Consider the following 13886-nt stretch of genomic DNA (forward strand, 5'->3'; position numbering starts at 1 on the left):
TGTGTGTGTGTGTGTGTGTGTGTGTGTGTGTGTGTGTGTGTGTGTGTGTGTGTGTTAGCTACATATGATTAGGAAAGGCCTCGTGAGGGAGACTACAGGGTTCAAGAGAGATCCACTGAAGGCTGAGAGATGCTAAGGACACAATGGAAAGCTCCGTAGAGAGACTAGATAAGAGGTTTTGAAGCACAGGTCGGGAGGCAGGCAGTCTGAAGTGGGTTGTGTCAGAGCAGAAGAAACAGCAACTGATCTGTGTCGAAGCGGAGCCCCTTCAAGGTGTCTTTTTCCTAAAGAGGCTCACAGCAAGCACTCAGTTGACATGAATCAGCCAGCATAGATAAGGAGGTAGCATGCTACCCAGCTCTCTGACTAACTTTGATATTCATAGTGCTAATAGTTTGTGTTAAGTTATCTGTCTTTGTCTCACAAGTAGTAATTGTTTCTTGTTTTTTATAAAAACATGATGTAGAGCCATTCCAACCTAGCTTTTGGACTCAATATTGAGCAACCTCAAAGCCCCCATCTCCAAGCAAAGTGCTTTCTCTAGCAAGTGGCAAAAGAGAAAATCAGAGAGTCAGAGATCCTGAGAGCTGACATGTCATTCCTGGCATAAGGACAGGAGCCAAGTGGGAGACCGCAAAGGTACCACTTCTCAGACATACAGCTGGGTAGTAACATCAGCACAATCCTTGCACAGCGTCCCATCTCACCCTCTTCCTTTAGGGCATCTCTCTGGAATCCCCTGCCCATCACCATGGGACAGCAGGGCAGGAACTGCATCCTTTGTGGGGCACAGGCTTTCAAGGTCCAAAAGGCACTCGAGAATTTGGACAACTACATATGAGATTTGGCTGTTCTTTACACATTCTTTCCTGAAACCAGCCTTGGCTCATGGCCACTCATCTCTGAGTCTAGGGTCAGTCTTAAAAGTGGGGTTCTGAAAAGAATAGTTCATGAGAGCAGTTCAATATGGAAAGATCAAGCACAGGAGAAAGGCAGCAGATGAAACAGGAGAGGGTAGGCTGGGAGATCCCCACATGCATGAAAAGGAATCAGACTGGGAAAGGACCAGCTCCCCTCTACCCATGCTCCTGAACCATGCCCTCACACCTCAGAGCCGGGGGCACAGGAATGTAAACCGTAGGCAAGACCCACCCTGAAGTCCTGGCAAACGAAGCCCAGAAACACAAAGGCTCTTTGAGTTCAGCAAACACTGAGTGAGCTGCTGCTACGTGCAGCAAGGCACTACCCCAGGCTCCAGAGGGACAGAGACGAATGAGGTGTGCACTGCCCTGATGTGGCGCTCAGTCTAGAGTCTCAGTTCACTCTCTCGCCATATCTCCTCCTGTAAGAAAACCAACAAACTACGGAAGAAGAAGGAATTCCTTTGACTCTCTAGTTCAATTCTCTAAGAATAAAGGAAACTATTATGATTTAACTGAAAATAAAACTTGCGGGGAGAGGGCTGGGACTAATGCAGTAGACTAGTGCTTAGGCACACTCCACCAAGGGCGCAGTCTGAGTTCAGCACACAAACAAGAAGTTTTAAAGACAAAAATGGCAAAGACCTTTAATGGGCCAGTGAAATGTTCAGGCATCTGCTGCTATGCCCAAGGGCTTGAGCTCAATCTCCAGAACCCATGTTGTTGGAAGGAGAGAACTGACTCCGGCAAGTTGTCTGACCTCCATACTCACACCATGTACACACACATACAGACACACATATTTATACACATGAATACACACACATATATACATATACACATACTATACACATACACATGGATGGAAAACCATTTTAAAAGAGAAACAAAATAATAATAATAACAACAAGTTTTTAGTACCACATCCTACTTTGGATCTTCACTGATTTCTCTTTTTCCCTTTGTTATTAAAATATGTATCCTTCAAAGGCCATCTACAGGCACACAAAGTATATCCAATGCACAGAAATGCTACAAGTCGTCAAAAAGCCAAACAGAAAATACGCACACAGGGAGCACACAGGGCAATTCTGTGACATCTAGTTATCAAGTGATGAGTGAGCCAGAAACATCTTCGACTCACTGAGATTCTTTTTTGTCTGTTTATTTGGGAGGCTTCTTTTAAGAAAGTTCTCTTTTCTTTTTGAAATAGGTTCTCACTACAAGAGCCAGACTGGCTTCGAGTCCACAATCCTCCTGTTCGGACCCCCTAATGGCTAGGATTACTGGGGCCCTCCCTCACACTCCTGCACTCACCTTGGGCCAAACATTCAGGGAAAGTAACAGGCAGACAGACAGAAATTATGAGGCACAAGGATGGAAACAAGTCCAAAAATACCAAGGATCATATGAAGTATAAACAGTCCATGGTCTACAAAGCTACAAATGGTCACATTGATTTCTTGTTTTAAAACCAGCGGACCCTTTGAAAAGGTTGACCTTAACTGGATGGGGCATAAAGGTCAAGTCAGGTCTGTGAGATAGCTCTGGAAGTCAAGAGGCTTGCTGTCTTATCCAAGGGCCTCAGTTTGATCCCTGGACCCTACATGGTGGAACAAGAAACCAAGCATGTGACACACACAATAAATAAATGTTTAAAAAAACAAGAACAACAACAACAACAACAACAAAAAACCCAGCTTTTTAAAAAATAAAATAAAACAATGCCAAGTGGATCAAAAAGCATCTGGAGGTAGACAGCTTCACTAACATTAAACTAAATTAGGAAGAGGAGAAACAGCTCAGCAGTTAAGAGCACTGCAGATCTTGGTTCAGTTCCCAGCACACACATCAGGTAGCATACACTACCTCTAAACCCAGTATCAGGAGAGCCAAGGCTCTGGGTTCCACAGGCATCTGCACCCTTGTGGTACATATGAGCTCATGCAGGCACACACATACCATAAATAAAAACATGATTTTAGAAGACATTTCAAATTAAGGAACAATTTATATACAATACAATTTATCCTTTTTACAGGCATCATTTAATGAGTGGTAACTAATGTGACCTGACCACCATAGCAATCCAGACATGGAGCATTTCCACTGCCCCCAAATTTCTTTCCCCTGGGTCCCTAGCTACGGCTGACTAGATTTATCTCCGTCATGTGGCCTTTTCTCAAGTGTTATGCAAGTGAAATCATAAAAAAATGAAACAGTTTGTGTTTGGCTTGTTATGTTTAACATACTATTTTTAAATGAGTTTCTCCCAAGGTGTCATCATCTTTAAATATGTATATGGCTGTTGGTGCTACAAGTGTGTCTGTGTATCGGCCAGAAGAGAGCATCACATTCCCTGGAACTGGAGGGGCAGACAGTTGTGAACCTACTGCTCAAGCCAAATAACTTTTAGGAGAGAAAGTATTAAAGAGAAAGAAGCGGCTGGGGATGGAGCTCAGTGGTAGAGCTTGCCCAGCATGTCAGAGGGCCTGGGCTTTACCCCCTCAGGCACACACCTACCCACCAACAGACAGACACACAACTCCCACACTCTCCCCAGCTCACACTTCAATGTTCAGTCCCTAAGCCCTAAGCCTCCTCAGATCTGAACTCAAAGGTCACCTTCCCACAATGCCTCTCTTCAATGGCCTATTTTAAATCTGTCCTCCACTTGAACTTTTGAGGAGAGATAAGATGACAAGGTCTTGCTAGGTACTCACAAAGGCCTTGCCCTCCCAGGCACTGTAGTTGTAGGCATATGCTACCATGGTATTTAAAATAATAAAGTTCAATGAAATTAGAAGAAAAAACAAATGCTCCGAGATTCCCTTAGAATCTGAGAATCTGAGGCATGGTATGTGTATGGAAAGGATGAAGTCACGGTATTACAAGGCAGGTGTAGCATCGACAGGATGCTGGAGGCAGATGCCAGAGTGAGGCAAACTAGTAAATAAATAGAAAGTAAAGATGGGAGGCACAGGAATACTGAAACCAGTATCTCTGCTAAATTTCTAATAAGGGTGCATGACTTCATGAAACTGTAAAGCAGTACAAATTCTAGGTTTTAGTTCTATAGCTATCTTTATCTACTACAAAATGGAAAAAGTCCCAAATATAGAACTGCTTTAGCATTTGAAAGGAGTCACTCTATGTAGGCTAGTAAGTTGGTCATCACAAAGACAGTCACTAAGGCAAACCCCAAATTACCACCTCCATTACCCATTAATGCTTCGCAGGGAGCAATGCAGCCACCAGAGCACTGGAGGACAAGTCTGACCTCACCACACCACAAACAGCTACCGACACAGCTGCCTGAACAGGTGCTCTTCTTCCCGTCTGCCCAGGGCATTCTGTCAGTTCTGCTCTCATCTTTCCACACGTGCCAAGCTGCCCAAGTTTGGACTAAAGAGCCCTTCCTCCGAGACCTGTGCTCTTTTCACTGGCTTCTCTATAGACCTCCCCTTTTAATCACAAATTCTAGATCTGAGAAGTCCTAGAATATCAGTCCTGCATTCTAAATTGTGGTCACCTTTATATTGTCCATGCCCAAGAATACAGCGTTTGGGGCTAGAAAGGTGGCTCAGCAGTTAAGAGCACTGGCTGCTCTCCCAAAAGACCCAGTTTCAATTCCCAGCACCCACATGGCGGCTCACAACTGTCTATAACTTCTGTTCCAGAGAATCTAACACCCTCATACAGACATATATGCAAGCAAAACATCAAAGCTCACAAAATAAAAAAACAAATAAAATTATATATAAAAAAAAAGAAAAAAGAATAGTGTTTGAGATTGTGTCTCTGAAGTTTGGCTTCTGTTCCCCTTCCTCCTTTCAGAAAAATGATGTTTCCCAAGTCACGTAGCACTACTGTTCAGGGAGCCTGCCCAGCACCAAAGCCAACACTGCAGGGGATGTGGCACACACCCCTCTCTCTGAAGTTCCTTTTCTCCATGGATGACACCACAATTTAAGAGCCTAAGACTCCTCTCTATTCCTCTTCGTCTTCCAATCTCCTCCATGACTATACCTCCTACGTAGCTTGAAGTATCTTTTCCGTCATCTCTATACTTCCACTGCTCAGGCCCAGTCCTCATTTCATTCTTTTTGGTTTCAAGACAGGATTTCTCTGTAGCTTTGGAGCCTGTCCTAGAACTAGCTCTTATAGACAAGGCTGGCCTTGAACTCACAGAGATCAGCCTGCCTCTGCCTCCTGAGTGCTGGAATTAAAGGCGCGCGCCACCACTGGTCGGCTCCTCATTTAATTCTTTAAAAATAAAAAATTTTCTTGCTTCTTGGGGCTAGGAGTTGTGGCTGTGGCAGGTATGTGCCAGAGATAAATGAGAACTGAGGCCCACAGATTCCAGATAAGAAGCAGCTGAAATGGTGGTGTCCAAATGGTCTAAGTTTCTTTTTCAGTCAGAGTTGCATGTCTTCATATGGAGGCTTGCATGTCTAGACTGTGGAGACTTGAAGTCTTAAGAGTCAGCAAGGCAATGGTAGCTTGCATCTTTAATCCCAGCACTCAGGAGGCAGAGGCAAGTGGATCTTGAGTTTAAAGCCACCCTTGTCTACAGAGCAAGTTCCAAGACAGCCAGAGCTACATAGAGAAACAAAAACAACAAAACAAAATCCTAAATCATAAAACAAACTAAAAGGTAAAATGTAAATTTCTACAAGGAAGGGAAATCATCTCAATGGCTTTTGATTTGAGTCTTAAATGTCCTATGCCAGACATTTCCTTGTAGCTCTGGAAGATTCCCAGCCTCCCTTCTGGGGAAGTTCTGGTATAATATAGGCTGCATCATTGAGAAGCCGATTAACTGCAGCTTTGTTCATAGTTAGCAAAATTTAGGATTAACAAAAGCATACTTCAGTTAGCCTGTAGATAAATACAATGTGTTGAATCCAAACAACAATGGAATACTATTCAATATTCAACAGAAATTAACTGTATTCTATGTCAATGAAATTAATATGAAAAAGCTCCACAGTGAACATAATTCTAGAAAAAGAAAACAACATGAAGACACTTAGAAGAACAGTGCCAGGGTCAGGGAGTACAGAGGCTACTCTGCACGAGCCTGTAACAGGGGCTATACACCATGAATTTATTAAAGCCCACAGAATGAACACCACCAAGCCAGAGCCCTAGTATAAACAATGGCTCTGAGAGACAATGTGTCACCTAGGCTCCTCTCTAACCAAGGCTGATTATGGGCTAGGGAAGCACAAGAAAACTGCCGTGCTGCTGCTATCTTAGGCTTTCACAGAAACAAAACTGACAAAAGCAGGTGGCAGCTGGACTGAGGCTGCTAAAGCGATCATCCCCATTAGGGGACATGTCAGTATGACCAAAGGATTCCTGTCCCCCAGGAAGCCAAGCTCTCTTATTTTCCCTGCCTTTGTCCATGCAGAAGACTCTACTTGTAGGGTCACGCTGACCGCCATTTCATTGGGTCAGCAAACTCCTTCAAAGTATCTTTAAATGCCTCACTCTTGCCTGTGTACACACCAGCACCATGGGTGTGTTGGTGTGTATGCTCTAGTACTTGGGTGTGTACACACTAGCACTTGGGCGTGTACACACTATGGGTACCTAGTGTCTTCCTGCTCCAGAGTCCTTACTATCAAACGCTGTGTCTTTCTACCTTTTCGTTGCCATGACTACTGTGAGCCTGGCTTTCAGTGTGTTCACTGCAGATAGCAGGCTTCCTTACTCTTGTATCTACTCAGCTTTCTGAATAGGAATGCACCACCTATTCCTTGGCTCCTTTCCTACAGTGAAAATGCCAAACAGCTAGCTATGAAATAAACAGACACAAAAAAGTAAATGTACAATAATGTCACTTTTATTAGTAGATAATAAGTACACCAATATGTATACTTAGATGGTACTAATTACTCTATAATTACTTTTTAAAAATGCCCCAGACGCTGCCCATAGTCTCACCTGCTCGGGAGACAGCCTGTAGGTTCCCTGGAATCATGGACTGTGCCTGCTGCCATTGAATGATGAAATGGGTTTACATGTATTCCTTTCTCCTTCCCAGCAGCACTAATGAGATTACAGGAATATTTTAAGGGAGCAGAAAGGTGCTAAACTCCATTCAGGCCAACAGCGTAACATCTCCAAGTCAGCTTTGATCAGCGCCATGGAAGAAGGGGTGGCAGTAGCCAGCAATGACTGAATGAGTGGCTCAGAGCCCGAAGGCTCAGGTCCCAGAGTCCCTCTCTCCCTGTCAGCTTTGCTTCCCCATTCTCCCCTGGCCGTCCCAGGGCTTCCCAGCAGACTCACACCCGCCTAAGTTTATTTGTCTTTCTTTTCTGGGATCCGCTGTCTGCAGACACAGCCCATGAGCTATTCAGAGCTCACTGGAGACTTTGGCTGTGCAGGCTTCCCAGAATATAGTTCTTTTCAATGTTCGGGGGTGGGGTGTTATTAATGCCAAGGCAAGGGAGCTAATAAATCTAAGATGCTTTCGTCATAGCAGAAAAAAAAAAAGAAGTGTCACAGAGGGAGACAGAAAACCATTACAAGGAGGTCCTATAATGGTCCCAGTAAGAACGTCACTGGGGAGGAACACATCCAAAAGCAGATTTAAACTAACATGAGTTGGAAGGACCTGGGGAAAGTCAAGGCCTTCAGATCTCCATCCCTCACACACACACGTGCATATAAAGTGCTGGAAGTATAGTTTGATGCTAGCATGCTTGCCTGACATGCTCAAAGCTCTGGGTTCAGCTCCCAGTAGCAGAAAACATTCACATTCACTACTTTCAAAGCCAACAAACATACATATAATAAAGGACAACAAACTGAGCCCACATATCCAGCTTCTTAACCAAGATGCCTTGTAAAGACCTAGCAATGAAAAGCTCCACCAGGCTTGATGACACAGGTCTGCAATCCCAATTATTTGGGAGGCTGAGTCTAGTCCCAGCTACAAGAGTGAATTGAAGGTCAACCTAGACAACTTAGTGAGACTCTATCTCAAAAAAAAAAAAAATGAAATGAAAAAAGATGGTGGGAGTACATATAGATTAATAGCAGAGCACCTGCCTAGAATACATAAAACATTCAATTCAATCCCTAATGCTGGAGGGGAAAACAACAACTTTATGAAGCTAAAAGGAAATAAAAGCACATTTCTTTTAGGTTTCATTTTCTCATCTGTGGAAGCTTCATAGCGAGTCCAACAAAGCCAGCACTCACATTAGATGGCCTAATGAGGCTGGGCAGGGAAGGGAGAGTGCCCCACACGGACAGTACCACTGGCTAGATTTCCTCCGCCATCACTCACCTCACACACAGAGAGAAAAAGAAAAAAGAAGATCACAGATGACCAAGAAACAGCAAACCACAAAGGAAATCCAGACACTCTTGGCTTTCCAACTTCAGCCTGAAATTTCACAACCATTTCTAATCTACAGGAAAGGCCACCAGTTCCAGTACAGCCCCTTCTCTTGGATTCCTCTTCCCTCCATAAACATCCCCTGGGTCTCCCTAACTCCTAGGATCAGGGGCATGTTCTAAATGTCTGGACAAACCCACAGCCCACACTGCTCAGCCTTGCCCCTGCTATACTGGTTCTCTCTCTCGCATGCATCTGCCTGCTCCATGAAACTCTCTCAGCACTAAAGACCCTGCATGGGACCCTGAATGATGGTCCACAGCACCAGAGACATGGGACAAGTGTCCAAAGCCAGCCGCACTCCAGCAACAAACAAAACATGAGGGATCCTTACATGGTCTCTGTGCCAATAAGCACTCGCTTCCCTCAGGCCTTCATCACACACCAGGTCCTCCAAGGACATGGGATGCTGCACGGTATACAATGCACATCAATGGAAACAGTCTGGGGACAATCCATACCCATTTCTTCCCTAACCAAATATGGACTAGCCTGTGAGCAGCCCTCTCAGACCACCAAGATTAAGGATGTGCTGAAGTTACCTGGAGTGGGCATGCTCTCACCTGGACTCCGAGTCTCACACTGAACTCTCAGGTCTGAGTTTGTAAGACTGGCTGGTGCTGGCTTTTTGTCCCAGCAGAAGGCAGAGGCAGGCCTCTCTAAATTCGAGGCCAGCCTGGTCTACAGAGTGAGTTTCAGGAGAGCTAAGGCTGTGTACAAAGTATGGTAGTACACACCTTTAATCCCAGCACTCAGGAGGCAGAGGCAGCCTGGTCTACAGAGTAAGTTCCAGGACAGTCAAGACTGCTTAAAGAAACTCTGTCTTGGAAAGGAAAAACAAAAACAAACAAACAAACAAAACAAAACAAAACAAAAAACAAACGCTGCAGGGTGTCCTAAGAGGCCAGAGTGGAGCATCCCCTTAGAATCATCAGCTACCCTGTGACACACATAAATCAGGCAGAACATATGTAAGTAATTATTACAGAACCTTCGGAATCTGAAGTCTGTCTTCAAAAACATAAAATAATTCAACCCCGTAACCCTGCTGCTCCATTTCCTTAGGGTGGCAAACGGCACTTTTTATTTAACTATTGTATTGTGAAACCCATAAACATAGGAAAATGTTAAACATATAGTCAGTTCTTAAGAAAAAGAAGATTTAGGAATTACCACACAAGCTAAGAAACAGCATGACCTTAGGCATACTTTCTTTGCAGCCTTTGCTTATTATTCCTGTGTCCTCTGGCCAAAATCAACCATTTTCTGGTATTCAAGATTATTTTTCCCATCAATTTTAATTTACTTGTCTTGTTTTTATTGAAGCATAATCTCCCTATATTGCTCAGGCTGGCATCAAATTTCTGGCGACAGTAATCCTCCTGCCTCAGTCTCACCTATTTTTTTTTTTATACTTTTACCTATGAATAATGTATCCATTACAAAGGTATTTGTCAAGGTTGGTGGATGGCTCAGCAAGTTCAGGCACTTGTTACCAAGCCTGGTAAGGTGAGTCGGATCCCCAGAACCCATATGGTGAGGGAGAAGTGACTCCAGCAAATTTTCCTCTCACCACCACACACACAGTAAATAAGTAAGCAAATAAACAGATGTCATTTTTTTTTTTAAACTTTAATCCCAACACTCAAGAAGCAGAGGCTGGAGGATCTCTGAGTTCGAGGTCAGCCTGGTCTACAGAGCTAGTTCCAGGATAGGCTCCAAAGCTACTGAGAAACCACCCAGTCTCGAAAAACCAAAGCCAAACAAACAAACAAACAAAAAGGTATTGTTAATCTAAATGTGATGAGCGTATGTATAATTTCAGCACTTTGGAGGAGGAGCAGGAGTTCAAGACCAGCCTGTGATATATGAGTTCCTGTCTCAAAGGAAGGAAGGAAGGGAGAGAGGGAAAAGAAAAAAATAGAATCTAATAAAGTACCTCTTCTCTTTCTTTAAATGTATACATGTTCAAGTGTGCAGGTGTACATGTGCAGGTACATATGTGTGAAGGCCAGAGAATAACTTCCCCTGTCTTCTCCTGGAAAGCTTTCTATCTCCTTTAAAACAGGCTCTTCGGCCGGGCGATGGTGGCACATGCCTTTAATCCCAGCACTCGGAAGGCAGAGGCAGGCGGATCTCTGTGAGTTCGAGGCCAGCCTGGTCTAGAAGAGCTAGTTCCAGGACAGGAACCAAAAAGCTACGGAGAAACCCCGTCTCGAAAAATCAAAAAAAACCCAAAAAACAAAAAACAGGGTCTTCCACTGGCCTGATGCTCCTCAGGTGGGCAAGGCTGGCTGGTCAGCAAGCCTGAGACCTCCTGCTGCGGCTTGCCCTCCACTACTTCCATCACTACTAGGATTAGAACTAATGCCAGGCTCAGAATTTTTAGGAGGGTGCTGGGGGTGAACTCAGGTCCACATGCTTGATTGACTCATCCTTTAAGCCTCAAATTAAGTGGTGTCAATGTGTCTGACCCGAAGTTTCCATGTCTATCTTAAAAAAACAAACAAACAAACAAAAAACAAGGAAGTAGTTACCAAGCACTACCGTGTTGCAGAAGGAGTGGGCTGCGTTCCACCACCTGGCTAGCTTAACCCCCGAAATAACCACACAGAAATTGTAGTAATTAAATTACCGTCTGGCCCGTTATCTCTAGCCTCTTATTGGCTAACTCTCACATCTTGATTTAACCCATCTCCATTAATGTGTATTGCCACTTGACTGTGGCTTACCAGCATGAATCTAAACAGCATCCGTCTCAGACCGGAGAACCATGGCATCTGCCACACTGCCTTCTTCCTCCCAGAATTCAGTTCTCTTTTCCACGCCTACCTAAGCTCTTCCCTATCAAAAGGCCAAGGCAGTTTCTTTATTCAACCAATGAAAGCAACACAAATACAGAAGGACCTCCTACACCACAGTAAAGAAAGCAGCTGTGGAAGGGAGAAGAAATGCTGAGGTGTCCCTGCTCAATGTAGTCACCACTGAAGAGATCCTGTTCCCTCCAGCTCTGGACCATTCTTTTGTTGGTACAGTACTTGCCAAACATATTACAGGTCCTAATCCTGTAAGACATAACTATGTATTACATCACACAACCATCTAGCACAGCAAGTCACAGAAAATGTGACTGCTCTTCCACTGAGATGACACTTTTACACAAACTAGGAGCAATGAGAACAGAAAAGAAGCATTTCTGCACCTAGTGAAACTAGGGTCTCAAAGACAAATGGCCAAACATCCACTCTCCCTTGCTGACAACAAGCTCTGGTCACCTGGACCTCATAAAGCCACAAACAAAGCAATTGAGAAGATGACCTTTGCCCTCAAGGGGATCTGTCAGATGCTGTGGACACTGACTAGAACACAACTCTATTTCCCAAAAAGCATTATTCTGTACCCGCTGGGATCTGCATGGGAAGATTTCTAACAGAAATTTGCCCACTGTAAGAAGATAATATTCACAAATATTCATATGATTCTCTTCCTGAAACTGTCTGGGGATTTTGTACAATGTAATAAACACTAAGCAGATCTTCCTCCTCCTCCTCCTCTATCATCTATCCAGTACATTTCAAAGTATTCTCTTGCCTAGAAATTTAGTTTTCATGGAAATGAGTCTAGAGGACAAATACAGGTCTAAGAGAAAAATAGTAAACAGAATCACATCATCTAAAATAGGCATAACAAGTATAAATAAGCTCAGACCCTCAGCATAGAAGGTTTAGTCAACCAGGGAATGAGAACCATCAGCCACCCCCCAAAAGAGAAATGCAGTCAGAAAATTCTACATCCAAAGAGCCATGTTCTCCATGCATCATGACTGCTACAGCCCTAATGGATAAGAGAAGGTCAGGGTCTATTCAACAGGTCCTCTCTTACCTAAATGCCTACCCAGCCAGCCTCGGTCTTTGTTAGTGTACTGCGGACTCTTTCTAAGCATGTGGAGCGCTGCTCCCTCAAGAACTCCTTAAGAGACTGAATCAATGATAAGAAATTTCTAATGGTGTGGTCCTTTGCCACTGCCAGTGTGTTTTCCATAACTTCAAGCACCTTCCCAGGGCCATCTCACCAACAAGGAATACTTACCGGGACCTGCCACCAAAGCAGTTTGTACTGGGTGGCTGGTGCCGGGTGTCTGGAGCTATAGCAGTCCCGCTGGAGTCTCTCGAAGGTGGTTGTGCTCCTGGAGAAGGAATCAATCACAAGAAAAGACAGAAATGTTGAGAATCTCAGCCTTTGTTTAAGAGTTAGTCACCAGGCAGAGAACTCGCTCTGGATTTTAGGAGTCACCCACCATGATGGGATAGGGACATCTTGGCAGCTAGAGCCACCCTACACGTCACTCCTTGTAAGTAGAGACAATCATGTGAGATCACACAGATGGGACTCAAACCTAGGAAGCAATGTCTCTTCTCCAATACATTCAAGAACATCTCAGGGCCGGGCGATGGTGGCGCACGCCTTTAATCCCAGCACTCGGGAGGCAGAGGCAGGCGGATCTCTGTGAGTTTGAGACCAGCCTGATCTATAGCGCTAGTTCCAGGACAGGCTCCAAAGCCACAGAGAAACCCTGTCTCGAAAATCAAAAAAAAAAAAAAAAAAAGAACATCTCAGACACCAACATGTAGCCTGTCTTAATCACCAGATGAACCCTCTCAAAGATAGGGCTAAGTAAGCACACATTTTCCACAATGAAAACAGATCTTGTAAATCCAAAGTAGATCGTGTCACTCTTCACCTAAGAAGTTCTCCAACAGCTAGCTGAGGAGACAGGATATCATAATAGGCAGTTTGGGTGACAGTGAGTTCAAGGCTGGTCTGAGCTATACAGTAACCTCTTATCCCCAAAACAAACAAAAAATTATGTATATATGGGAATGTCAAGATGGTTCAGTGGTTAAGAACAATTGCTGCTCCCAGAGGACAAGAGTTTAATTCCCAGCACCCACATCAAATGACTCACAGTTGTCTGTAATTCAAGCTCAGAGTCCCTCCTTCTGGACACTGGGGATACCTACAAACATGTGGAATACACATATATACACCACAAAAACATCTTTAAAGATTAAGCATATATGTGACATTAAGGTAGAAGTGAAACCCTGGGAACAAAGAGAACTAACTAGAAAATGACAAAAAGCAGGTAAAGGACCATGGGGATAGAATATGCACAAACAACATTACACATGTTCATGAAAACAGCCTTATGCAACCAAAACTGGGTATGAATGAAGAAAACAAAAAAATAGCCAGCACCAGAACGATAGTTTGGCCAGAATTAGAGCACCTGTCACCAAGCCTAACAACCGGGGTCCACTGCCCAGATCCCTCAGAGAGAGTCAGTTGCCATAAGCTGTCCTCTGCCCTCCATACATTTGTACCACATGATATTTTTTTTAAACTTTATTTTATGTGCATTGGTGTGAAGGTGTCAAATCTCCTGGAACTGGAGTTACAGACAGTCATGAGCTGGAAGAGCAGCCTGTGCTCTTAACGGCTGAGCCATCTCTCCAGTCCTGCTAATTTTTTTTTTTTTTTTTTTTTTTTTG

The 13886-nt window shown here is 44.0% G+C and overlaps 1 protein-coding gene across 1 annotated transcript in view; it reads right to left on the bottom strand.

Annotated features, from left to right (window-relative positions):
* Wwp2 (WW domain containing E3 ubiquitin protein ligase 2) overlaps positions 1-13886 on the bottom strand; it is a 123682-nt gene that overhangs the window by 65525 nt on the left and 44271 nt on the right. The window contains exon 6 of the mRNA XM_005345707.2: positions 12424-12520. Coding sequence (XP_005345764.1) covers positions 12424-12520 — 97 coding nt within the window. The remainder of the gene's footprint in view (positions 1-12423; positions 12521-13886) is intronic.

Source organism: Microtus ochrogaster, chromosome 4 (assembly GCF_000317375.1).
Source record: "Microtus ochrogaster isolate Prairie Vole_2 chromosome 4, MicOch1.0, whole genome shotgun sequence".
In the NCBI taxonomy this organism is placed as follows: Eukaryota; Metazoa; Chordata; class Mammalia; order Rodentia; family Cricetidae; genus Microtus; species Microtus ochrogaster.